Genomic DNA, 27500 nt, shown 5'->3' with positions numbered 1-27500 from the left:
TCGGAAATTTAACACAGTTTTTCATTACTGAGCTGGCAATTCAAACGCAAACTGGATTGCTGTAATCAGGTGGCACCCGAGTTTGCCAAAAAAAAAAAATAGCAGGTAATTTGCTCTGGATTTTTTGCTTTCCAGGTTTGCAAAAAGTATGGAAATGGAATGTTTGACTGGAATAAAATAATTGTAATAATTACAATTACAAGACCTCCACCAATAAAACCAATCCAGCTCAAAAAGGGCTTAAGTGGCATGTTTAAAAGTTTCTGAAATGCCTGTTTTCGAGCATTACTAACTAAAATCGCGATATACGATGAGTCCTTTTGAACACTCTGCTGTGAAGTGGATCTAAAGAAAGTGTATTTGGGATCTGGCTCCACCCAGGCTGAGGAGCGAGCCCAGACAGCGGGGGGGGCGGAGCTGATGAAGACCTGTCACCTGTCACCTGTCATATCAAAGCTCCTTCCATCTGAACCTGACGGCAGCTTTATTGTGGCAGAAGAACATCAGCGGCGTTTCCACCGCTGACGCACATAAATCAAACGCACCTTCAGCAGCATGGTTTGGAAACATTAAACTCCTCCACCCGGGTGGATCTTGGCTGGTTCCCTCTCTGCTGCTGACACTAATTACAGCTCTGTCCTGATGAAGAGAGGAACCGTCCCTCCGTGGCTCCAGTGGTCTCTGACTTGCAGCTGGGACGGGACAGGGTCTTGCTCAAGGACACTTCAGCAGGGTGGGGTTGGGGGGGGGGTTAGGGTCCTCCTCTCCTCCTCCTCTCCTCTCTCCTCTTCTCCTCCTCATCTCCTCCTCTCCTCTCCTCTCCTCCTCCCCTCTCCTCTCTCCTCCTCCTCTCCTCTCTCCTCTTCTCCTCTCCTCTCTCCTCCTCTCCTCTCCTCTCTCCTCTCCTCCTCCAGTCCTCTCTCCTCTCCTCTCTCCTCTCCTCCTCCTCTCCTCTCTCCTCTCCTCCTCTCCCCTCCTCTCCTCCTCTCTCCTCTCCTCTCCTCCTCCCCTCTCCTCTCCCCTCCTCTCCTCTCTCCTCCTCTCCTCTCCACTCCTCTCCTCTCTCCTCCTCCTCTCCTCTCTCCTCCTCCTTTCCTCCTCTCCTCTCCTCTCCTCTCTCCTCTCCTCCTCTCCCCTCTCCTCTCCTCTCTCCTCCTCCTCTCCTCCTCCTCTCCTCTCCTCTCAGTCAGCTGTTGTTTATCACAGTGTTAAATAGTGAACCCGTTCTGTCTTTCCACAGGCAGACGATGAAAACCAGACCTTCGTCTTTCATTTAACAGTCTGTTGGGCCCGACCTGCAGAGGAGGGTTCAGATCAGGGGTTATGGGTTATTATGGGTTATGGGTTATGGGTTATTATGGGTTATGGGTTATGGGTTATTATGTTATGGGTTCGGGGTAGGTTTGTATATTTAACACGTAAAACCCATGAGAAGATAAACAGTGCTGTGCAGGTTGAGAAAAAGGTTTTTAAATCAAACTATCCAAAACGACTAGAACCTAAACGATGACATCCAATCAGAAAGAAACAAAATAAAACAAGAAAAGATAATGTGAAAATGAAATGTATTACTGTGAGATTAATTTATTTTGTTGTAAAACAACAGCAATATAGTAATATTTTGAAAATACATTTTAAATGGAGCAAAAATAAAAGAAAACATATACTAGGCTATACACAGTAGGATATACATATATATCATAAAAATGTATATTATTATGTAGTATTTTATTATGTAATAATTATTGATTTGATAAAGAAATGAAATAATAAAAAGAAAGGACTATTATTTTCTTGTTGTTGATATAGGAATTGAAGTTAAATGACTGAATTATAATGTAATATAATGTGACATATTGTAATATAATATAGAGCAGTGTAATGGGATGTACAGTGAGGCAGACTAGACTGGAAACCCTAAATACAACATTCACCAGTCAGGAGGAATGCTCAGGGTTCATGAACTGTAGTGTGTGTGTGTGTGTGTGTGTGTGTGTGTGTGTGTGTGTGTGTGTGTGTGTGTGTGTGTGTCCAGGTCATGTGGTCCAACAACAGTCCCGCTATTGTCTTCACATTACACTGTTATTATCCACAATGAAGAAACATCTTCCATCTTTCTCTCTCTCTCTCCCTCTTCTCTTTTTCTACTCGTTTTCCTCGTTCTTCTGTTGCTCCCTCTCTGTTTCCGTCCTCCTCTCCTCTCTCTCTTTTTGCCAATGTCTCTCTTCCTAGCCTCCTCCCCTTCTTTCCCCCTCTCTCTTTCTCTCTTCCTCTCTCTCTCTCTCCATCTATTCCTCTCTCTCCTCCTCTTTCTACCCTTTCTTCTGTCGCTCTCACTCTCTCTGTTTTCTCTCTGTCATATTAAATGTCTTTATTGTGGGATGTTTTGTGTTCTCTCTCTCTCTCTCTCTCTCTCTCTCTCTCTCTCTGTCATTGTCTCTCTATCACCCCCGCCTCGCCCCTGCCCCTCCATCTCTGTGGTCACTCCGTAAAAACACCCAGAATTCCCTCTTCCTATCCCACAACCCCCCACTAATGATGTCCGCCGGCCACAAAATGAGGCCTGACGCCAGAGGAGAGAGTGAGGAGAGAGGGAGGAAGGAGAGGAGGAGAGGAGAGGGAGAGAGGAGGAAAGCAGAGGAGAGGAGGAAAGGAAAGGAGAGAAGGAGAGGAGAAAGGGAGGAAGGAGAGGAGAGGGAGAGAGGAGGAAAGGAGAGGAGCAAAGGAAAGGAGAGGAAGGGAGGAAGGAGAGAAGGAGAGGAGAGAGGGAAGAAGGAGAGGAGAGAGGAGAGGGAGAGAGGAGGAAAGGAAAGGAGAGGAAGGAGAGGAGAGGATGAAGGAGAGAGGAAGGAGAGAGGGAGAAAAGAGAGAGGCAGGAAGGAGAGGAGGAAGGTGTTTGTGTGTTTGTATTTGTGTGTGTGTGTGTGTGTGTGTGTGTGTGTGTGTGTGTGTGTGTGTGTGTGTGTGTGTGTGTGTGTGTGTGTGTGTGTGTGTGTGATAATGAGAGACTTGATTTCAGCTTGTTATCAAAGAATGTCAGTGAAAATTCTGTGGTGTAACCTCATATGTGGAGTGTGTGTGTGTGTGTGTGTGTGTGTGTGTGTGTGTGTGTGTGTGTGTGTGTGTGTGTGTGTGTGTGTGTGTGTGTGTTCTTCCATCACCACTTACATTGACTTGGCAAGGAAACCAACCTCACATCTCTCTCTTTATTCTCTTCTTACTGTCTCCCTCTATGTATCTAATTATCTCTCTCTCTCTCTCTCTCTCTCTCTCTCTCCTCCTCTCTCCTCCTCTCCTCCCCTTCTCTCCTCTCCTCTCCTCCTCTCCTCTCCTCTCCACTCTTCTCCCCCTCTCCTCTCCTCCTCTCCTCCTCTCTCCTCCTCTCCTCTCTTATCTCCTCCTCTCCTCTCCTCTCCACTCCTCTCCTCTCCTCCCCTCCTCCCCTCTCCCCCTCTCCTCTCCTCCTCTCCCCTCTCTCCTCCTCTCTCCTCCTCTCCTCTCCTCCTCTCCTCTCCTCCTCTCCTCTCCGGTGAAATTCCTTCCTCCAGTCATGACTTCAGATTTATGTCAGACTCTTTAAAATCTTGTCAGAAGTTTGGTTTCCTTCCTACAGCTAAGCTTACACATGCAGACACATCAGTACATTTTAATATTCCTCTCCCTCCTCTCCTCTCTTTTACAGTCCTGTCTGATATAAAATATGTTTATGATAAAAGTTGCTCCACTGAAGCCTCTGAGGCGCCAACAGTTCCCGGGTCTTCCTGATATATTGCTCAGTAAGCTGATGTTGCAGCAGATAGTCAGCAGAGATTTGGCGTTTCAGCGTTTCTGCCCGGCAACAAAATTCTGTTCCAGGAAGTAAAAACAAAATCTGAAGGTTTCCAGGATTGTTCCAAAAGTTGTCCGTCTCCTACAAAACTTTATTTTACTGCTTATTTTCTCGTTGACGTCGGCATGTATTTTCTTTAAACTGTGCAGAGGGGAGTCGGCAGGTTTCAGCGGTCCAGGAGTCGTGAAACGAGCGTGGAAACATTCAACACACGTCTGAATAAAGATGTAATGTTACATGAGCAGAGGATCAAGACAGTCTGTTGTTAAACCATCTGGTTCAGCTTCCAACTCCTCTGTCTCAGCATCAGAATAAAGTTCTTCATGATGTTCTGCAGATAAATGTAGTTTAGTTCAAAGTTGAACTGAATGAGTTAAACTGAATGAATGTGAAGACTGAGTCGTCACAATACTGGCTCCTGATTGGCCGACAGCAGCGGCTCCTCTAATTCAAATGAGGTGAACCTGCTGAGTGGAGGCTTTCAGTTCAGATGCTGCAGACTGGACCCTGATTGGACGGATTTCAGTCATTATTTAAGTGAGGGAGCCAATCAGGAGCGAGTCCAGCTGTGATGCGTTTCCTGGAGTTAGACTGAAACTGACTGGAGAAAAGGACAGAGTTTTGAAAATGAAATAACTTTAAATTTAACCATCAAACAAAATCAAAACAAAATTTTATCAAAGTCTTCATTAAACATCTTTGATCATATATGGATAGAAATAGAGGCAAATTTGAATCCTGGGCATCCTGATGAGTCAGCAGGACTAAGGTGCACACAATTACTACATTCAGTATATATACAGTATATATATATGTATTATAAAGATATATAATTGATAAATATACACTTATTTCAAACACTTTTGTCAACAACAAAATTTAGTTTCAGAAAGTAAAAATACAACCAGTGCAGGTTTTAAGATCCTTCCAGCAGTTTTTGGAACAATCCACATCCAACAGAACCACATAAACTTATTTTCATGTTTTGTTTTGTTTTCCTTACTGACTTTATTTTTTAAACTACAAGGCCCGAGGGTTATGAAACTCACTCAATATACCAAGTACCATGCACGTTTACAGGCAAATATGTGGAATTAAAATTACTATACATATACCCATAAAATATCTACTTTTGTAAAAACAAAATGAATGTAAGTTTCAAGATTGATCCAGAAGTTGTTGATCTCCTAACTTAGATTAATGCCCCTATTGTTTCAATCACATTGTTTTCAAATTACACACTGTGGTGTTAACAGGCTCCAGGGGACCGAGGCTCATGAAACTCACTCAGCGCGTTCATGAAAAATGGAAAATTTACTTTCAAGGGAGAAGAAAAGAAAAAGTCAAAATACTGCAGTGTGTTTCAGTGAAAGCAGCGAATGAAATGTTAAAGAGCCTGAGGCCGAGCCAAGCTGCGGTTACAGTAAAATACATGAGTCTGGTCACATGACTCAGCTGCTATTCACTATTCACATGCATCATGCACATGTACAGGCAGTTGTGTACAATTTCAATCAATCAAACAGCCAATCAATCAATGTCTCTATACTGTAGTTCCAAAGGGAAGTTAGTTTTACAGTCAGGTAAAAACAACATGAAACTACGCTGTATAAAAACAGAGACATGAATACACACAATTCATAAAACAAAAACATGGATACATAAAATCCCCAAAAATCATTTTCACTTACACAGAAGGGTTTAAAGGAGCCAGAGTGTAGTGAACTGATAGTAATTCCTGGCCTGTGTGTTGTTAACAGCGGCTGTTAACAGGTTTCAGGCACCCGAGGGTGATGAGACCCACTCAGCACTTAAATCACCATGGAAACTTTAGACTCAGGCAGGGAAAACAAAACACCAACACTGCATCTCTGTGGGCTTTTTCTGTGAAAGCAGCGATGCAGAAATGTGAAGTGACTGTGATCCAAACTGAGCTGAGGCATCGTAACGTTTACAACACACAGTCTGAGCCAGAACCAGCTCTGAAGGGTCAGAGGTCAAGTCCCTGAGCACAGCAAGGGCTAGGCTGGTTTCCACTACAGGACCAAACAGGTTTAGTCTGGTTTCCACTACAGGAGCAAAGAGGTTTAGTCTGGTTTCCACTACAGGACCAAAGAGGTTTAGTCTGGTTTCCACTACAGGACCAAAGAGGTTTAGTCTGGTTTAATCTGGTTTCCACTACAGGACCAAAGAGGTGTAGTGTGGTTTAATCTGGTTTCCACTACAGGACCAAAGAGGTTTAGTCTGGTTTAATCTGGTTTCCACTACAGGACCAAAGAGGTTTAGTCTGGTTTAATCTGGTTTCCACTACAGGGCCAAAGAGGTTTAGTCTGGTTTCCACTACAGGACCAAAGAGGTTTAGTCTGGTTTAGTCTGGTTTCCACTACAGGACCAAAGAGGTTTAGTCTGGTTTAATCTGGTTTCCACTACAGGGCCAAAGAGGTTTAGTCTGGTTTCCACTACAGGACCAAAGAGGTTTAGTCTGGTTTAATCTGGTTTCCACTACAGGACCAAAGAGGTTTAGTCTGGTTTAATCTGGTTTCCACTACAGGGCCAAAGAGGTTTAGTCTGGTTTCCACTACAGGACCAAAGAGGTGTAGTCTGGTTTCCACTACAGGACCAAACAGGTTTAGTCTGGTTTAGTCTGGCTTCCACTACAGGACCAAAGAGGTTTAGTCTGGTTCAGTCTGGTTTCCACTACAGGACCAAAGAGGTTTAGTCTGGTTTAGTCTGGTTTCCACTACAGGACCAAAGAGGTTTAGTCTGGTTTAGTCTGGTTTCCACTACAGGACCAAAGAGGTTTAGTCTGGTTTCCACTACAGGACCAAAGAGGTTTAGTCTGGTTTAGTCTGGTTTCCACTACAGGACCAAACAGGTTTAGTCTGGTTTCCACTACAGGACCAAACTGGTTTAGTCTGGTTTCTACTACAGGACCAAAGAGGTTTAGTCTGGTTTCCACTACAGGACCAAACAGGTTTAGTCTGGTTTAGTCTCGTTTCCACTACAGGACCAAACAGGTTTAGTCTGGTTTCCACTACAGGACCAAACAGGTTTAGTCTGGTTTAGTCTGGTTTCCACTACAGGACCAAACATGGCTACTGACAGCAGGATAAAGTAATCACAACATCATCGCAGCTCTTGACCTTCTTGCATGTCAGTCTGGTTATAATAATATCTCAGTGATGAGCAGCAAGTGAACAGAGCAGATCTGTGGTGTGTCCAGTCAGGAAACTGGTTCTTCAACATGTGAAGAGACTCACGCACACGGTCTGTACTTACAATTTAAAACATTTATTGAAAAATTACAGTGTTTCAGTTCTTAGACCTTTGTTGAAAAAAAAAATTGCCTGACGAAGGTTTCAGAACCGAAACGTAACTCTTCTATAAAATGTTTTAAATTGGATGTATAGACAGTGTGTGGGAGTCTTATACAGACAAGTGTGTACAATTACTGTTCACTGGGAGGTCAGAGGTCAGAGGTCAGGGTCTGGAGCTGGTCGGGCTTCAGTGTCTTGAACCCGGTTTGAACCGGCTCCTCGTCTCTGATCAGGCAGAAACCTCCTCAGAGTTTCAGGATTTCAGATGAATTGGTTTGCTATCGATGCCAAAAGTTGACTTGTTGCAGGTTTATAGAGGACAGTGATGATGTATAGGTTTGTCCTGGGCTACACACACACACACACACACACACACACACACACCTACACACACACACACACACACAGGCGCGAACACAAAAACACAGACCTATTTACACACGAACAAGCCCTAACTACCTTTTAAATACAGACAGATGTGTGTGTGTGTGTGTGTGTGTGTGTGTGTGTGTTTGTGTCAGTGGAGTTATGGCTAAACTTGGCTGGATGGACGGATTGAAGGAGGGAGAGACAGAAGACAGGAATTAAGATAGAGCGATAAATAAATGATTTGTGGAAATTGGTTGTGTGTGTGCGTGTGTGTGTGTGTGTGTGTGTGTGTGTGTGTGTGTGTGTGGACGTAGTTAAGACTTGGCGGAATGGAGTGATGACGAAGATAAAGAAATGATTTGTGGAAACAGAGGGAGAGGATTGAGGCAGGAATGTCTGCCAGCACTATAACACACTCCAACAAACCTCTGAGTGTGTGTGCGTGTGTGTGTGTGTGAGGTCATGAGAGTTAGGATACACACAGGCTAAAAGTGTGTTTGAATGCAGTTTTTGTGTCTGCAGCAAGGTGTTAGACCCCGTCTCAACAGACCTGAACAGACGGTTAATTTCTGTCTGTTTCTGACTGAACTGATCATTTCATCACTGATCCATCTGATTGATTTAGTGTTTAGATAATGTCAGCTTGTTAGCTAGCTAACCATAGCATCTGGTCAGCTAACATCACTGTCTTGTTGTTAACACATCTGATTAGCACACTAGCTAACGTATCTAGTAGCAGCTAGCGTTAGCGTGTTCACATTAACATCAGTGTGTTTGCCGGCTAGTTAGCTAGCTAACAGTTTGTTCAGGTTAACTGAGCTGACTCTTCTCAAGCTACAACTCAGAGTGTTTTGGAGTAGAGACTAGGGCTAAAGACAAGACAGTTTACTGTGTCACAGTAACCAAATCCACCTTATCACACTATTCACTTTTACTGAGAACGTTACTGAATGGATCTACAGCCACACCACAACAAGCTGACTCAGCTGCTCTCTGCTTCTAGCTGCTTCATACAGATTTACACTTTATTAACTAACACACAGTTCTACAGATTTACACTTTATTAACTAACACACAGTTCTACAGATTTACACTTTATTAACTAACACACAGTTCTACAGATTTACTCTTTATTAACTAACACACAGTTCTACAGATTTACACTTTATTAACTAACAGACTTCTACATGTTCCTCCATCATGGAGACAGGCTGCTGCAGCAGATGATTGGAGACACAACTGTTAAAACCTCTATACAGTTCACTCAATTCAGCAAATCAATTAAATTAAATTCAGTGGCAGTCTCTGTCACCTGTCTGACTCTCACCTGTCTGTCTGACCCTCACCTGTCTGACTCTCACCTGTCTGTCTGACCCTCACCTGTCTGTCTGACTCTCACCTGTCTGACTCTCACCTGTCTGTCTGACTCTCACCTGTCTGTCTGACCCTCACCTGTCTGTCTGACTCTCACCTGTCTGACTCTCACCTGTCTGTCTGACTCTCACCTGTCTGTCTGACCCTCACCTGTCTGACTCTCACCTGTCTGTCTGACTCTCACCTGTCTGACTCTCACCTGTCTGTCTGACTCTCACCTGTCTGTCTGACTCTCACCTGTCTGTCTGACTCTCACCTGTCTGACTCTCACCTGTCTGTCTGACTCTCACCTGTCTGACTCTCACCTGTCTGTCTGACTCTCACCTGTCTGTCTGACTCTCACCTGTCTGATCCTCACCTGTCTGTCTGATCCTCACCTGTCTGTCTGACTCTCACCTGTCTGTCTGACCCTCACCTGTCTGACTCTCACCTGTCTGTCTGACTCTCACCTGTCTGTCTCTCTCCTCAGTGATCTCCTGGAGGATCTAGAGAGGAGTCCTCATGCTGCAGCCATCGCTGAGTGCTTCGTGGAGAGGGTGAGTACTGCTACGTGTGTGTGTGTGTGTGTGTGTGTGTGTGTGTGTGTGTGTGTGAGGGGGGGGGTGTTAGTTGATAGGAAACATGCCACTGTGAACCCCAAACACCCAGTAATCCACCAGTGGAACTACACCCTTCATTCACCAGAACACACACACACACACACACACACACACACACACACACACAGTAAAAGCGTATTCATTGGGTGTTGGTATGATCCACAGCAGTAGCTGGTGAATGGACTGTGTGTGTGTGTGTGTGTGTGTGTGTGTGTGTGTGTGCGTGTGTGCGTGTGTGTGTGTGTGTTCAGTGAATGAATGAACATATGTGTAAGTGATGTATGTGTGAAAGTGTGTGTGTATTTGTTTCTCTGTGTGTGTGTGTGTGTGTGTGTGTGTGTGGGTGTGTGTGTGTGTGTGTGACCTCTTCACCCATGCTGTCACTCCCTCTGATTGGTTCCGCTCCACGGTCGCCTTGGCAACACCTCACAACTTTCTGCCGGTCAGCCAATCAGAGAGCAGCTTGTGCGTGTGTCGCCTGGGCGACGGGCCAGTAGTGATGATGTCATGTCAGTAGAAAGTGGGTCAGGTTTCTACTGAAGGTTTCTATTAAAGCCTCATTACAGATGACAGTCACAGTCAGACTGGATCTGTGTAGCTGAAGCTGTTTTCTACACTGTGATCTACTGTCATCTACTGTGATCTACTGTCATCTACTGTGATCTACTGTCATCTACTGTCATCTACTGTCATCTACTGTCATCTACTGTGATCTACTGTCATCTACTGTCATCTACTGTCATCTACTGTCATCTACTGTGATCTACTGTGATCTACTGTCATCTACTGTCATCTACTGTGATCTACTGTCATCTACTGTCATCTACTGTGATCTACTGTGATCTACTGTGATCTACTGTGATCTACTGTCATCTACTGTGATCTACTGTCATCTACTGTCATCTACTGTCATCTACTGTGATCTACTGTCATCTACTGTCATCTACTGTCATCTACTCTACTGCAATCTACTGTACTCGACTCTACTGTAATCTACTCTGCTCTAATTCTACTCTACTGTAATCTACTCTGCTCTAATTCTACTCTACTGTAATCTACTCTAACTCTACTCTGCTGTAATCTACTGTAATCGACTTTACTCTAATCTACTCTAATGCAATCTACTCTCTTCTACTATACTGCCATCTACTCTACTGTAATCTACTCTATTGTAATCTACAGTACTTTACTGTTATATACTCTACTGTAATCTACTCTTTTACAGTAGATTACAGTAGAGTAGATTACAGCAGTACTCTACTGTTTCCCTGCAGGGATCAATAGGATCACAGTGTCTCAAATGACTAAAACCAATAAATCTGTCTCCAGTGGATAAATCGATCAGGAACATTAACTCTGTTCTCCGTGGAGACGCAGCAGCTGACGCACCACAGAGGAACAATAAAATTAAAGTTTTAAATTGAATCTGAATCTGCTCTTAACCTCTTTACATGATTCTGTTCAGAAACTCACTGAAATCAGGCAGGACGACATATTTCTTTGAAAAATGCAGATAAATTATTTTGGCCGATTAAAGTTATTCTGGTCAGCTGAATATATTTTAGTTTCCAGACTGGCAGGTGAGACAAACAGTTGAATTGGACACTGGAGGAAAAGACTATTTAATTAAATTAGGACTGAATGACTGAAAATTGACTCAACTCAACTGAATATGAGTCTAAATGAAATGTTCCTGTGTTTCTATTCTTCTTCTCTTGTTTAAATGTCAGCAGGTTCAGAGTGAGGCTGAATTGAATTTCCTCACTGCAATGCAGCAGAGTACATTAGATTAAACTGTTAGAGACGCTGGAGATGAGCTATTTTAAGATGTGTGTGTGTGTGTGTGTGTGTGTGTGTGTGTGTGTGTGTGTCCTCCTGACTGACGGATGGACTCACAGGAAGAGATGGAGAGAGGAGGAGGAGGGCCCTCTATCTTTTTTATTAGTTTATTTGATAGTAAAAGTTCATGCAATCATGACAAACTGAATAACTTTCCCACTAACACACACACACACACACACACACACACACACAGAGGCACCTGCATGAATATACACACATATGCAAACACACTCACTTTCATTAGCTCTCTCTCTCTCTCTCTCTCACTCACGCATGCACACAAACACATACACACACATACAAGAGAAAGGGAGAAACAGAGACACACACACACACACACAGACACACATGTGATTGGCCAGTGGATGATATTAAAGCAGGAAGCAGCGAAGACGTCAGCAGCACATCACACACGTCAAGCTGCCAATTGAGCTGACTGTGGACCGGCGGTGTGTTTGGTCACATGAGTGTCATCAGCAGCTGTGACACTGTTCTCTGCTGCATCAGGTTTCATCTGTTTAGACATGGGAGAGGGAGCGAGAGAGTAAAGTAAAGTAGAGTAAAGTCACGTCAATGATTTCTCCCGCCTCGGCCATTTAAAAGAGATTTCACCTCAAAATGACTGCTAGGAAATATGAATCAGACTCAGAATTAATTTAAGATGAAGTCGACTTTACTGCTATGTGAGAAAAATGAAATAAACCAAAACACAATTGATCGCTAAAGTAAAGTTATAGTACCGTAAATCCTCTAATATTGGCCCCGGGCCTTTATTTACCTCAACTGCAGAGGGTACCAGGCCTTTATTGGAAGCAGGCTTATATTAGAGACAGGCCTTTATTTCTAATTCCCTCTGTTTGATAAGTATATTTGCTCATATTTTAGTACGAAGCATCCTTGTTTTCTGATCTGCTTCTGTTGGGGTTCGTTAGGTAGACGTTCTTTTGTTACTGCGATGCATTACGATAATTACGGTAATCGACGACGGCACGCTCCAGAGACTTCCGCCGGCCGAGCCGTCTTGTGGCACTTAAACGTTACTACAAACTACAGTTACAAACAGGCAGCAGGAGTTTACCGGCCATTATCGGAGACCCGGCTTTTAATTGACTACAGGCCACTATTACAGGATTTACTGTAAATTTGTTCCTTTATGCCTGTAATAGAAGTCTGTTTCCATCACTCTAGCCAATGGATTTCTCCTCCTTCTTCCCTTGTTAAACTTTGCATTATTCATTGTTCACCTGCCAGTTAGAGCAAAGAGGAAAAAGGGAAAAGAGGAGGAGGAGGAGGAGTAAGAGTGACTCGTGTTTGATTCTTCTTTGTTGTACAAATTGCTGGGATGAGGTTTGGCTTTTCAGACGTGGGAAAAGACACAGGAGTTTGAGTCGAGTCAGCTTTTCCTGGCTCTTTAATGCAGATAGCAGAAGAGGGAGAAGAGGAGAGGAGGAGTGTAGTCTATGAGTCATGTTTGATTCTTCTTTGTTGTATAAATTGCTTGGATGAGATTTGGGGATTCAGACGTGGGAAAAGAGGCGAAAGTTTGACACAGTTTGCCTGGATCTGTCAGGCGTTTAGGAGAGGAGGAGGAGAGGAAGGAGGTGGGGAGGGAAAGGAGAAAGGGAGGAGGAAGAGAAGAAGGACAGGGTGAAGGACAGGAGAAGGGGGGGGGTGGAAGAAAAGCAGATACTTGTCACATTTGGGGGAAAAGCTGCAACATTTGTCCCTTGTTTTCCCCAAACTGCCTGTTAGCGTACTTAGCATTTCTCACTGAAACCAATGGGTAGAGCTAGCTGCAAGCTAGAAGAATGCTAACTATGCGAACAAACGCTCATTAGGGAAACAACAAATGGATTTTAAAGGAACAATGTCAGTCAAGGATTCCCTTTATATATGAGTTTATTAGAAACAGAGTGTTTGTTGGTCAGTGTGTGTGTGTGTGTGTGTGTGTGTGTGTGTGTGTGTGTGTGCGTGCATGGTGCAAAGAGGTCAGAACTCTTGTGTGTCTCTTCCTTTTTTCTCCCTCTCTCTCCCATGAAGTGAGGGATGAGTGATGGAAGAATAGAACTGCTCTCTCTCTCTCTCTCTGTTTCTCTTTGTTGTCTCTCATCCCTCTCTCCTCTCCTCTAACACCATCTGTGTTTACTCTCTCTCTTTCTCGTTTCAGAGCGAAGCCTTCGACATCTACACACTCTACTGCATGAACTACCCCAAGTAAGTACACACACACACAGACACACACACACTCACACACACACACACACACACACACACACACTTACTTGTAACATGATATTGCGTCATTCCATGAGAATGTCCATAGGAACAGAGCAGAAACTCGACCTCTTGTTGGGAAACACTTCAGCTCAGAGTGAGATAACTGATTAATAGCATAGAATAGAATAGAATTGAATAGAAAGGAAAAAAATAAAATAGAATAGAATAGAATAGGATAGAATAGAATAGAGATAAAGATGAGATGAGAGCAGATGAGATGCAAATTGATGAGAATAGATAAGAATGTATGAGATGAGAATATATGAGATGAGAATAGATGAGATGATAATAGATGAGATAAGAACACATGAAATAAGAAAGTTTACATGAGAATGTAGGAGAATAGATTGGATGAGAATAGATGAGAACAGATGGGGCACATATCAGATAAGAACAGATGAGATGAGAATCGTTGAGAATAGAAGAGATAAAAATAGATGAGATATGTATGTATGAGAACAAATGAGATGAAAATATATGGGAATGGATGAAATAAGAATAAATGAGAATATATGTGACGAGAATCGATGGGAACAGGTGAGATGCAAATTGATGAGAATACATAAGAATATATGAGAAAAGATGAGAACAGATGAGATGAGAATATAGAATGAGAATAGGGAATAGATGAGAATAGAATAATAATAGAACAGAAACTGATATAAAAAGGCCCTAACACTTCCAGGACTGAGTAAGTTCTTGTTATATTCCTTACTTGAACATAAAGTTTCTACTGACATTCATCTATTGAGTATTTTTTATTTCCTTATTCTGTAAAGTCTCCATGGTCGTTTATATGCTGAGTGAGTTTCGTCACCCTTGGGTGCTTGAAGCCTGTTAACACCCACTGCAGAGTTTCAACAACACATGGATGTAGAATAGAACAGAATGGAATAGAATGAGATGAGATGGCACAAGATGACAATAGATGAGATTAGATAACAATAGAATAAATGAAAATTGATGCGATAAGAATAGATGAGAACAGATAAGAGGAGAATAGATGAGATGAAAACAGATTAAATAAGAAAAGACGAGATGAGAATGTATGAGAACGGATGAGATGAGAAAAAATTGAAATGAGATGAAATGAGAAACAAATGAGTATAGATGAGATGAGAATAGACGGGAACACATGACGTGAGAATATATGAGAAAAGAGATGAAAATTGCTGAGATTAAAAAGGATGAGAACAGATGAGATAAGAAAAGATGAGAATAGATGAAATGAGATGACATAAGAAAAAATGAGAATAGGTGAGATGAGAACAGACGGGAACACATGAGATTGGAGTACGAGATGAGAATAGATGAGAATAGATGGGAACACATGAGATTGGAGTACGAGATGAGAATAGATGAGAATAGATGGGAACACATGAGATTGGAGTACGAGATGAGAATAGATGAGAATAGATGGGAACACATGAGATTGTAGTATGAGATGAGAATAGATGAGAATGGGGAATAGATGAGAATAGATGAGAATAGATGGGAACACATGAGATTGGAGTATGAGATGAGAATAGATGAGAATGGGGAATAGATGAGAATAGATGGGAACACATGAGATTGGAGTATGAGATGAGAATAGATGAGAATGGGGAATAGATGAGAATAGAGAGATGAGATGAGATAGAAACTGCTAGAAAAGGCCCTCACACTTCCAGGACTGAGTGAGTTCTTGTTCTATTCCTTACTTGAACGTAAAGTTTCTACTGACATTCATCTATTGAGTATTTTTTATTTCCTTGTTCTGTAAAGTCTCCACGGGTGTCTATATGCTGAGTGAGTTTCGTCACCCTTGGGTGCTCGAAGCCTGTTAACAGTCTCAAAAGAAAACACACTTTCTTTCCTGTCCTCCTGACAGACGGGCCCGTCCCGGACGGCGGTGCTGGTCTGACAGAGGGAGCGGCTGCTTTACGGCCCGACTCGGTGTGTTTTAGTAGAAACATAAAGTAGAGTCAAATAGAACAGAGAGGAGTGTGGTGAGAGGCCGGCGCTCTGCCCGCTTTATGGAGCAGAAGAAGAGTTTTTAGCAGCAACAGTATCTCATACACACACACACACACACACACACACACACCGCCTCCTCAAACTGTCTGACAGATGTTTGGCTTTGGCTGGAGCTCTGCCCAGCGCTTGGTGTGTGTGTGTGTGTGTGTGTGTGTGTGTGTGTGTGTGTGAGTGAGCATATTGCTTTTCTCTCTTCTCTCTTTCTTGAGTGTGTGTGTGCGAGAGAGAATGAGGATGAGTGTGCTTGCATGTGTGTATGTTTGTATGTAAGTCCCTGTGTGTGTGTGAGTGTGTGTATGAGTGTGTGTGTGTGTTTGTTACAGTGAGCATACTGCATGTTTCAAATGTGTACGTGCTTGTGTGTGTGTCTCTTTCTCTCATTCTATCTTCCCCCACTCGTGTGTGTGTGTGGGTGTGTGTGTGTGTGCGTGTGTGTGTGTGTGTGTGTGGGTGTGTGTGTGTGTGTGTGTGTGTGTGTGTGTGTGTCTTTTATTCTCTATAGAGTCTAAGAGAGGCAGAGAACATCATTGCTAATCTCACACACCATCTCCTATCCATCTATCTGACAGACAGATGTTTGGCCTGGCTGGATCACTGCCCAGCTCAGCGTGTGTGTGTGTGTGTGTGTGTGTGTGTGTGTGTGTGTGTGTGCGTGCCTGCATCTGTTCTCCATGTTACAAAGTGTGTTTGTGCAAGTGCCTTCATTTGTCTTTCTGCACACATCCATGACCGCACTTGCATATGCTTGTACGCTTGTATGGCATGTGTGCGTGTCTGTGTGTGTGTGTGTGTGTGTGCGTGTGTGTGTGTGTTTGTGTGTAGGTGTGATTGCACATATATATATGCATGCAAATCTGTGTGTATGTATCTTTAATTCCCTATAGAGAAGCCATTCCTTCATAATTCCATCCAGTGTGTATCTGAGCGCTCTGCAGTCTGCCCATCTCCTCCTTAAAGCGCCATTAAACTCAAATAAAAATAAGTAGGTCAAATGCTTTCAGACCACCAAGTGAAAAAAAAAAAAGCTCTCCCTCAGTCTGTCTCCAGTCTTCAGCGCTGCACTGCTGCCCCTTGCATTTAATCCTTAATGGGCTGTTTGCAATTCTGGCCGTCCACAAACGCTGACTCATTCTACCGCTGCGCTCATTTGAAGTCGCAAATCGACCGAGATCCAACATGTAAGATCAAAGTCTAACACGAACACATGATTAGATTCAAGAATTGCTACATGTGTCATTCTAACCCCAGTAAATCATTACCACATTCATTTAGAGTCATCAGTATAACGACAGTAAACATCCTCCATAGTTTCTCCACCTGGTGGATCTGGAGGGAAATCTGCTGGATCTTTACGGCACAAAACAGGAAGAGGTTCTGTTCTTCCAGAGCAAACGGAGATAAAGCTGAAAGAGTTTCTGGCAGCAGATGGTGGAAGGAGGGAAAGGAAGATGGAGAAATCACTTCCAACATGTTGATCCTCTTCAGGGAGGGGGAGGGGGGGGGGGCAGGAAGCAACGGGGCTGATGGGAAATGTAGTCTCAATGTGGAGAAACACTAGAACTAACAATACTACTGGAGTGAGATAGCCAGTAGCTGTTTTGTAGCGTTTTGGGGTGGATTTATATCAAAAACATCTTTTTTCAGTGTAATGTGTCTTTAAAGAGGCTGTGGTGGAGATGATGTTAACAGACAAAGTCTCATCTCGGTGGACGATTGAGAGATTTGCTGTACATAGCTATGAAGAGACAGATGCTGAACGAATTTATGTCACAAAGCTCAACTTGTTAGAGTAGTGGTGAGACCCAACACACACACAAGTAAATCTAGAGCTGGTAAAAGCACAGATTCATGAGTTTTGAGTAGGCTTATTTGTAAAATGTGTCTGTAATGTATAGATTTGGACCTACTTGGGGTGTTTTATTGTCTAAATTTATCAGTCTGCTGGTTTAAAACCACCGCCACGCCGCCGCCATCTTGGGCCGAACCAGCTGAGCTTCTGTGGCTGTAATAATCTACAGTGGAGCGGCTGTGAAAACACGGAAGTAGTGATGAAATTTGGCTTCAAGCTGCACTGTGGGAACAAACAACAGAGGCTGCATTTGTTTCTGTAATATCATATATCACATCATCTATATGCTTATCAGTGTGCAGACTGTATAAGACATGAGGCCCTATTCCTGCTTTTAATTTGTTCATAGAAAATAAATTAAGATTCCAGCACACAGAATTCACCTCTTTTATTGCCTGTCGACGTTTGGGTACAAAACCTTTATCGAGACATACGGCAAGGGCAAGGAGCTTCCACTTGTCGAGATCCATGTTTCTGTGTTTACAGATTATCCACCCGCCTTTTTTAAAAAAACGCCACGCCTGTTTCGCAAAAGACAAAGAACAGAAAGCGACAGATCCAGATCCATGTACGAATTTCATACATTTCATTTGTTTGTGTCTGGCCGCTGCCTAAAGCTCTCCCCTCCCTCAAAAGATAAACCTTGCTCTGGCGTCCATGAGCAAGGCACTTAAACCTCAAACTGCAGCCGCTCAGCTAGAGGGATGTGTTCATACCGGTCAGCTCCCAGGCGGGACTGAGAGGAACCGTATGAATGGGAAGTAGGTCAGTGCTGGAGAAGAGCAAACTCACTCAGTCAGTTGCCTTGAATAAATAAAGGTTTTAAAAAATGTTCACAAGTATTGATTTTGCTGTCCAAGAGCATGTCAGAAAGGCAGATGAATTGTGTTTTAGGGTGCGTTTTGGTTTTAATGCTGTTGAGATTCACTGCTGAACACATCAGCCATGTGTCTGCAGAAGATATTACTGCTGCTCTGAATTCCTGGGCGCTTTCCTGTGATTAACGTCTATCTGGAGGAACAGACAGCCGAGGAGCCTCCTCTCTCCTCTGTACCCCCATCGTTGCCTTGACCTCCTTTTTCCTCTCCTCCATCACTCCCTCCTCTCCTCTCTCTCCTACCCCCATCCTTTCTCCTCGCCTCCTCTCTCCTCCTTCCCCCATCATCAAGACCTCCCTCTTTCTTTTCCCTTTTCCCTTCCCTTGACTCCTCCCCTCCCTCCTTTCATGTCATGACGGATGCATATCTGTCCTCCTGTGTGGAGCCGTGCACCTCCCAACGTGTGTCCTCCTCTTCTCCTCCTTCGCTCCTTCTCTCCTGCTCTCCTCCGATCCCATTTCCTACTGGAAGACTTTATGATGGCTGTCTTAAATTCTTCTGTTTCACGCTGTGATTAATCTTTGTTGGAGGACTCAACAGCTGAGGAGTCTCCCCTCTCCTCCTCTCCTCCGTCATCTTCTGCACCTCCCTTCATCATCTCCTCTGTCCCTCTTCTCCTCTTTGTCCTCTCTCCTCCTCCTCCTACTCCATCATCTGGACAACCCCTCTTTCTTTCACCCTCTTTCTGATATTCCTCTCCAAATGTTCGTCAAAGGACTCAACAGCTGAGGAGTCCTCCACTTGTCTTCTGGACCTCCCCCTCTCCTCCGTCATCTGGAGGATTCTGGACCTCCCTTCATCATCTCCTCTGTCCCTCTTCTCCTCTCTCCTCCTCCTCCTCCTCCTCCTCCTCCTCCATCATCTGGACAATCTCTCTTTCACACTCGTGACGAATGTTGTTCGTCAAGGGACTCAACAGCTGAGGAGTTTCCCCTCTCCTCCTCTCCTCCATCATCTTCTGGACCTCCCCTCATAATCTCCTCTATCCCCCTCCTCCTCTTTCTCCTTTCTCCTCCTCCTCCGTCATTTGGACACCCCTCTCTCTCTTTTTCTTTCTCATAAGTTCCTCCTTCCTTCTTCCTTCAAGTTGTGACGAATGTTCGTCAAAGGACTCAACGGCTGAGGAGTCGCTCCTTTCCTCCCCTTGTCTTCTGGATCTCCTCCTCTCTGTCATATTCTGAGCCTCCCTTCATCATCTCCTCTGTCCCTCTTCTCCTCTTTCTCCTCCTCCTCCATCATTTCGGCACCTCTCTCTCTCGCTCTCTTTCTCTCTCTTTCATCTTCAATTCCTCTCCTTTTTTCGTGTTGTGATGAATGTTCGTTGAGGGACTCAACAGCTGAGGAGTTTCCCCTCACCTCCTCTCCTCCGTCATCTCCTCTATCCCCCTCCTGCTCTTTCTCCTCTCTCCTCCTCCTCCTCCTCCTCCTCCATCATCTGGACACCCTCTCTCTCTTTCACCCTCCTTCTCAATTCCTCTCCTTCTTCCTTCATGTTGTGATGAATGTTCGTGAAAGGACTCAACAGTTGAGCCGTCTCCCCTCTCTCCTCCTCTCCTCCATCAATGTCTGCACCTCCCTTCATCATTTTCTCTCTCTCTCTCCACCTCAAGCAAGCACAAATTTTAAATAATTTAAAATACCTGGATAAAAACCCAGCTAATCTCTCTCTCTCTCTCTTTCTCTCTCTCCACAGTTCGGTAGCAGTACTGAGGGACTGTATGAAAAACGAATGCCTGGTTCGCTTCTTCCAGGAGAGACAGGCAACGCTGAACCATTCTTTGCCGTTGGAGACGTACCTGCTCAAACCAGTCCAGAGGATCCTCAAATACCACCTGCTGCTGCAGGTAATACCTCAAATACTACCAAATACTACAGAAATTACCCTAAATACCACCTACTACTGCAGGTACCACCTCAAATACCACCTACTACTACAGGTAACATCTCAAATACTACCAAATACTACAGAAATTACCTTAAATACCACCTACTACTAGAGGTAACAACCCAAATACCACTTACAACTACAGGTAATACCTCAAATACTACCAAATACTACAGGTAACACCTCAAATACCACCTACCACTACAGGCAAGATCTCAAATACCACCTACTACTATAGGTAACGCCTCAAATACTACCAAATACTACAGGTAATACCTCAAATACCACCGACTACTACCTGGTAGCAACTCAAATACTACCTACTACTAATACGAATAAGGACGTCAAGTCCTTTGATAATGCTCAATACACATTTTCAGAAATGTGAACAAAATTTGGAGACACTCATCACAACTGGACACATCCTCATTATTATATGAGCAACTTAGTCACTTTGCCACTAAAAAAGAAAAGGTAGTTTGCTCTGTAAAGTAATACAATATAGATGATGTTTTCTCTTATACTTGTCTGTTGGTCTTTATAATAGAACACAACGCATGACTTCAGGATTGATGTAATGTTTCCAAAATGAGTTTATATATCTTTTAGAGTGTAAGAGGAATCACTGACGCTACAAGAATTCCCAATAGTTTGTGATGGAGTGTTCACTGAGCTTGTGTTGCCAGGCAACAGTTCTAATTCCTGCCAGTAAACACAGTTTTTGGCTGAAAGCGCTCAGCAATAAAATTTACTTCCTCGTGGTGAGAAACAATCACTGGAGACCAAAGATAGTTCCAGGACCCAGACCCCCTGATGCCGCAACCTTTTGGTTTTTTAAAGATATACGGCCTTGGTTGCACGCAAAGTGAATGTCATTCATTTCCTTTGTGTAATTGAAGTCAGTGTGTGCTCCACAGATGTGTATTTTGTTGCTCTATCTCATCGTCAGCTCGCATCTGTACAGTTTTAGTCTTGTCAGAGCCTAGGACCAATAAAACGAGGACGAGACAGTGACATCATCATGTCAGATGAGGGCGACTGATAGAGCCTGAAGAGAAACGGGAATGTGCAATGCTCTCTCCTCACTCAACAGGTAATGTCAAGGTGCCCTTGAGCAAGGCATGTCGCTACCAGCTGCTCCAGTGGAAATGTTGTGCTGTGTGGTTGCACTCTGCCAGGGTGTTGATGTAAACACGAAGGTGTTCTTACTCAACTTGCACGGTGAACTGAAGGTTAAACAACAATGAAGTAATTCATGATTCGCCAACGCTGGGAAAAGAAACATTTTTTAATTCAAACATCAAGCAAACAGGCCAGAAATAAAGAACGAGGCACATTGAACTTGTCTGCTGAAGGCAAAGTATTCGTAACAACTGGGTTCTAGAATGCTGGTCCCATGTAACTATAGTAACTGATGTGTTCTAGAATGCTGGTCCCATGTAACTATAGTAACTGATGTGTTCTAGAATGCTGGTCCTGTGTTATAATGCCAACCACTGGGCTCTAGACTGCTAGTTTCATGTAACTACAGTAACCACCATGTTCTAGAATGCTGGCCCCATGTAACTATGGTAACCACTGTGTTCTAGAATGCTGGCCCCATGTAACTATGGTAACCACTGTGTTCTAGAAAACTAACCACTGTGTTCTAGAATGCTGGCCCAATGTAACTATGGTAACCACTGGGTTGTAGAGTGCTGCTGACTTCCCACAAATTCAACCTTGTAATTCTCAGCCTAGGTCAGAGCTCCATATTAGAATAGAATAGAATAGAAGAGAATAGAATAGAAGAGAATAGAAGAGAATAGAATAGAATAGAATAGAATAGAATAGAATAGAATAGATAATCTAATTAGGCCTAAGTCTGGTCCAGATCTTGCGGTTGTGTCTTCTGCCAAGCTGCTTTGTGAATAATGTCACTGTCAGCTGTTGCATGCAGTTGAACACACATTTCCAGCCTGCAGAGTGTCTGACAGATGTTGGCGTGTCGTCGGTCTTCCTGCTGCTGGTCTCTGTCAGCACAGTCAGTCTGACCAGCTGTCTGTGTGAGAACGCTGCTGAGCGTCTGGCATGCGAACGCATCCGTCTGAGCCTCAAACAACTGTCAGCATCACATTTACATCTTTAGAGTTTTACATTTTAGGCATTTAGCTGACGCTCTTACCCAGAGAGAGTCCACTGAGGTAAGAGTAAGGGTCAGAGGTCACAGCACCAGACTAGAAATATGGAAATAATACAAAATAATGTTTAGGAAATGAACTCCTGATGTGAAGTGTTCTGGTACAAGATGTTATATATCCATCTTCAGAAAGAATCATCTGAAGATCATCATTCAATATAGATCAAGAAGAAGATCAAGTCTGCAAAAGTGTTTTGATGTTCTTAACCAAGGACATCAGCTCCCTGCTATCCTCTAAAAATATGATCACACACAGATATGATCCACTCACAGTGGATCACATACACACACACACACACACACACACACACACACACACACACACACACACACACACACACACACACAGCTTTTCCCAATAAACTAGTTCAGTTTTGCCACTGGTCCTGGTCCAAGCCCACCTCTGAGAGGAGAGGGATGATGAAACAGAGAGAAACAGAGGTGGCTCACACACACACACACACACACACACACACACACACACACACACAAAAAAAATCTCTTAATTCCACATCTTTGTGTTCCCTCTCCCATGTTTTTATCTGTATTTTTATCCTTTGTTGCTCTTTATACAATGGATAGTTTCAGCCAAGCAATCTGATTGGTCAAAGATGTGTTCCAGCCATGCTTATAATTCCCATAATGCTCGGCTAGCCCTGATTTAATGTTGCTATGGCCAACTGCTGTGGCAACCAGGCAGCTAGTTAAATCTTTCTGGTTTTCTCCTGTTTTTGCTGTTTTTTACTTTGGAGAAAACTTCTCATGCATTCAAAAGTGCATAAATGTAACTTAACTTTACATTACAATGTTAAAGTGGTAATCTTTGAGTTTCTTGTTTTTATTCAGTCTCCATCTCTGTCCCTCAGCCTCACTGTGGTGTTTCTGCTGCTCTTCCCACTGATCACCTGTCAATCAAACAGTGTGGGCGGAGCTTGGGTTTTCTGTTGATGCAGTTTGAGTTTCTATTTTCTCTGTCTGTTCATTGGCTATCACTGCTCATGCTAACTACCCAGTTCTTCTTCTTCTGTTGATTCCAAACAAACCGGAAACGTAAAAAAATGCATCACTTCCTGTGCGGCAGAGGATTTTTCCCAGGAAAGAGCGACCAGACTCCAGCTGTTTAGAACAGAGGAGAAGATTTATAAACTGATATAGGCTGGATCACTGTTGAGTTAGAGAGATTAAAAAATGATTACTTTAACCAACAGTAAAAGTGAATCCCTCCTCCTGTTGTCAGGAACTGTCCAAGCACTTCGACAAGAGCGACCCCGGGTACGAGGTCATCGAGGACGCCATCATCACCATGACAGCGGTCGCCTGGTACATCAACGACATGAAGAGGAAGCAGGAACATGCTGTACGGCTGCAGGTAAACACACACACACACACACACACACACACAGTTCATACATGTGGTTATGAATACCTGGACTGACTTATCCAAACCTGGGTAGAGGAGGAACTTTCATGCACTTAAACATTAAAGAGTAACTAAACCCTAGACCACTTTTGCGGGTTTGCAGCCATCTAATGGTAAAAAACGTGCTATTGCAATTGCCATCTGCTATTGGCTGATCCTTGGTGCCAGGTGATGTCACCACCTGTTGTACTCTATCACCTGGATCAAAGATCAGCTGGCTTTTAACCATCAGATGGCAGCAAACCCACAAAAGTAGTCTGGGGTTTAAGTACACTTTAATATACAGTATGTATATAGGAATACACATATATGCCTATCTTTCCTTACAGCATTAAGTCACCAGCCACACACTGGCTTATTGCAGAGAATCTGAATGGTATTTCTTACATTTCAGACCGCTGCTGAAATCTCAAAAAAAAATTTCCACTCAAAATTTTCAAAGTCAAACGCGGGCGTCCTGCAGCTCAGTGTCTCAGGATGCGACATCTCGGGCTTTGCTGCATGTCATCCCAATCTTTCCTGTCTTTCTCTACTTTCAACTGTCAAATTAAAGCAAAAATGCCCAAAAAATTATCTTTAAAAAAACAATTGTGTTGCGAAATGTTGTGTTTCATCCCTCTTGATGCGTACGCTGCCTCGGCCTTCCCTCCCAGCTCCTCAGCAGCTTTTCTTTCAGGCTTGTAAAGAGACGGCAGACACCCAGAGGTCAGAGGCGTCACCTCGGGGTGTCGGACTCCACAGCTCCGCTCTGCATTCCTCAGCTCCCCCTGAACACGTGTTCAGGTCATCAGAAACATGCGGCGACACGCTATTAGGTTGTTCCTTCACATGTAGACGTGTTCAGCGGCCCTCACAGATCCGAGGTCACGCGTGTGTCGGCTTCTGCTCTTCTCCCGCTGAGTTTAACACCTCTGCTGTCATCTCTGCTCTCTGATTGGTGCTTTGGTGTCTCTGTTTCTGCCCGTCTCTCTGATGGTGTCTCTGTTTCTGCCCGTCTCTCTGATGATGTCTCTGTTTCTGCCCGTCTCTCTGACGATGTCTCCGTTTCTGCCCGTCTCTCTGATGGTGTCTCTGTTTCTGCCCGTCTCTCTGATGATGTCTCTGTTTCTGCCTGTCTCTCTGACGGTGTCTCTGTTTCTGCCTGTCTCTCTGACGGTGTCTCTGTTTCTGCCCGTCTCTCTGATGGTGTCTCTGTTTCTGCCCGTCTCTCTGATTTCCTGATACGCTCTCTCTCCCTGTTTCAAGATAACTCTCTGTCTCTTTTTCTTCATCTCTCAATTCAATTCAATTCAAATCAAAGATGCTTTATTGATATTAAATACAAAACTACTTCTTTCCAAAGTAAAACAACACATGTAATCAGATTCAGTTAGTAACCATGACAACAAGGCATTAATAAAAACACATTGTTCAATAATGTCAAATTCATGAATCAAATCAAGGGACAAATTGATTGATTTTGCGTCTCTTTTTTCGTTGTTTATGTGGATGAATCCATATTTCTCTCTGCCTCTCGCTCTCCTCGCCCAGCTGGTTGTGTGAGGTCAAAGGTCGTCTCCACAGCTGGGTCTGACTGCCTGTCATTCAGCAGCAGGGCCCACTCTGTCATTAACACTCAAACTGCTGTGGCTTCCTCTGGATTCACAAAAACAAAACAGGCCAAACACAGCCAAGAACACACACACACACACACACACACACACACACACATACACACACACATAAACCTGCATTAGACACACAGGCAGACAGATAGATAGATAGATAGATAGATAGATAGATAGATAGATAGATAGAGATAGCATGTTTAGGAATCCTGCTGACAGCTGACCTGAGTTTCCTACGTTTGACCTTTGACCCCTGAATGGTCGCGGGGTAGGAAGTGGGCAGGTGTTGACCTTTGACCTCTCAGCAGCTGGGACAGGAGGTGAAACGTTCAAACCGGCCCAGATGGAACTGGAAATCTATCTATCTGTCTGTCTGTCTGTCTCTATCTATCTATCTATCTATCTATCTATCTATCTATCTATCTATCTATCTATCTATCTCATATCAATTTTAAGACACAAAATGTATTAAAGAGAACATTTTCTTCTTGTTTCTGGACATTTGAACTGAGGAAATCAACGAGGCGTCGTCTGAATCTGTTGAGGAAAGCAGACAGCATGAACAAATATTGTATAAAACAGAAAACTTACTCTATTATGTAATTAAATATGCTTTCATTCAACTACGAAATTAATCAAAATGTATTCAAAACTTTCCAAATGTTGTATTCTTACAACTGGAGTTGTATCAAGGTCAGATGATTTGAAAGTAGACTGGAGAGCTGGTTCTGGAAGGTTCTTTATGGTTACACTTCTAAACTTTGACCTACACATAGAAAAGGAGGGTTCCCTTAAGGGTTCCTTGCTCATGTTAGTGGTTCTAAATAGAGCTGGAATCACTAAAGAACCCTCTGATTTGTTAAAATCAAAAAAACTGTCAAATCATAATGAAGAACCCACTGTGGTTTGGAGCATTTCATGTGTCTTTTAAGAGTTCTTTGTAGCACCAAAAAGGTTCCATCTAGAACCTTTTGAGCATGGATTTTATAAAGCACCTTTCTAAAAGAGTTCTTTACATCACCATGAAGGTTTGATGTAGAACTATTTGACCATGGTGCTATAGGGAACCTTTCTGAAAGGGTTTTTATACTTGTACCATAGCAGAACCCCTTTGAGTGCCAAAAGGGTTCTGCTATGGTACAAGTCTAAAAAAAACATTTTCTGGTGCTATATAGAACCCATTCTGTATGAGGAAATTGAGTCCCTCTTGGTTAATTGAACTGAACTGGATGTCAGCGGGTTTGGAGAACTGGTTCCAGAAGGTTCTTTATGCTTAACTCTTGACCTTTCACCTCGACCTTACCCTTTTGATCCGGACCTCAGGGGGTTTGGAGAGCTGGTTCTGCAAGGTCCCTTCAGGTTAGCCTCTAACTCTTGACCTTTCACCTCTTCCCTACAGGAAATAGAGTCCCTCCTGGTGAATTGGACCGGTCCGGACCTCAGCGGGTTTGGAGAGCTGGTTCTGGAAGGTTCCTTCAGAGTCCAGAGGGTGAAGAAAGAGAGAGCGTTCTTCCTGTTCGATAAGATGCTGCTGATCGCCAAGAAGAGGCTGGAACACTTCGTCTACAGCACACACATATTTGTAAGACAACCAACATAATTTGTGATTCATATGTGTGGTTCCTTAGTTTAGGGGTTCCAAACGTGGGATATGGGAACCTCCAGGGTTCCTTCAGGTAGTTCTAGGAGTTGTTGAGGTCATTCTAGGGGTCTTTGAGGCGGTTCCAGGGGTCTTTGAGGTGGTTCTAGGAGTTGTTGAGGTCGTTCTAGGGGTCTTTGAGGTGGTTCTAGGGGTCCTTGAGGTGGTTCCAGGGTTCCTTGAGGTAGTTAGGAGTTGTTGAGGTAGTTCTAGGGTTCCTTTAGGTGGTTCGAGGGGTCCTTGAGGTGGTTCCAAGGGTTCTTCAGGTAGCTCTAGGGGTCGCTCAGGTAGTTCTAGGGTTCCTTTAGGTGGTTGTAGGGGTCCTTGATGTGGTTCTAGGGGTCCTCCAGGGTGTTGTAGGGGTCCCCAGCAATATTAGTTTCTTTTGTGAACCCCCGAAGGAGAAATTAATCTTTCTGC

At 43.6% G+C, this 27500-nt stretch overlaps 1 protein-coding gene across 2 annotated transcripts in view; it reads left to right on the top strand.

Annotated features, from left to right (window-relative positions):
• The window catches only part of plekhg2 (pleckstrin homology domain containing, family G (with RhoGef domain) member 2), an 87753-nt gene that overhangs the window by 40673 nt on the left and 19580 nt on the right, over positions 1-27500 (top strand). For both annotated transcript variants that reach the window (XM_078284154.1, XM_078284155.1), the window contains exons 4-8: positions 9359-9425; positions 13498-13544; positions 20044-20194; positions 23652-23783; positions 26841-27023. In XM_078284154.1, coding sequence (XP_078140280.1) covers positions 9359-9425; positions 13498-13544; positions 20044-20194; positions 23652-23783; positions 26841-27023 — 580 coding nt within the window. The remainder of the gene's footprint in view (positions 1-9358; positions 9426-13497; positions 13545-20043; positions 20195-23651; positions 23784-26840; positions 27024-27500) is intronic.

The sequence above is a fragment of the Centroberyx gerrardi genome, chromosome 6 (genome assembly GCF_048128805.1).
Source record: "Centroberyx gerrardi isolate f3 chromosome 6, fCenGer3.hap1.cur.20231027, whole genome shotgun sequence".
In the NCBI taxonomy this organism is placed as follows: domain Eukaryota; kingdom Metazoa; phylum Chordata; class Actinopteri; order Beryciformes; family Berycidae; genus Centroberyx; species Centroberyx gerrardi.
This window is presented reverse-complemented; position numbering and strand designations above follow the sequence as displayed.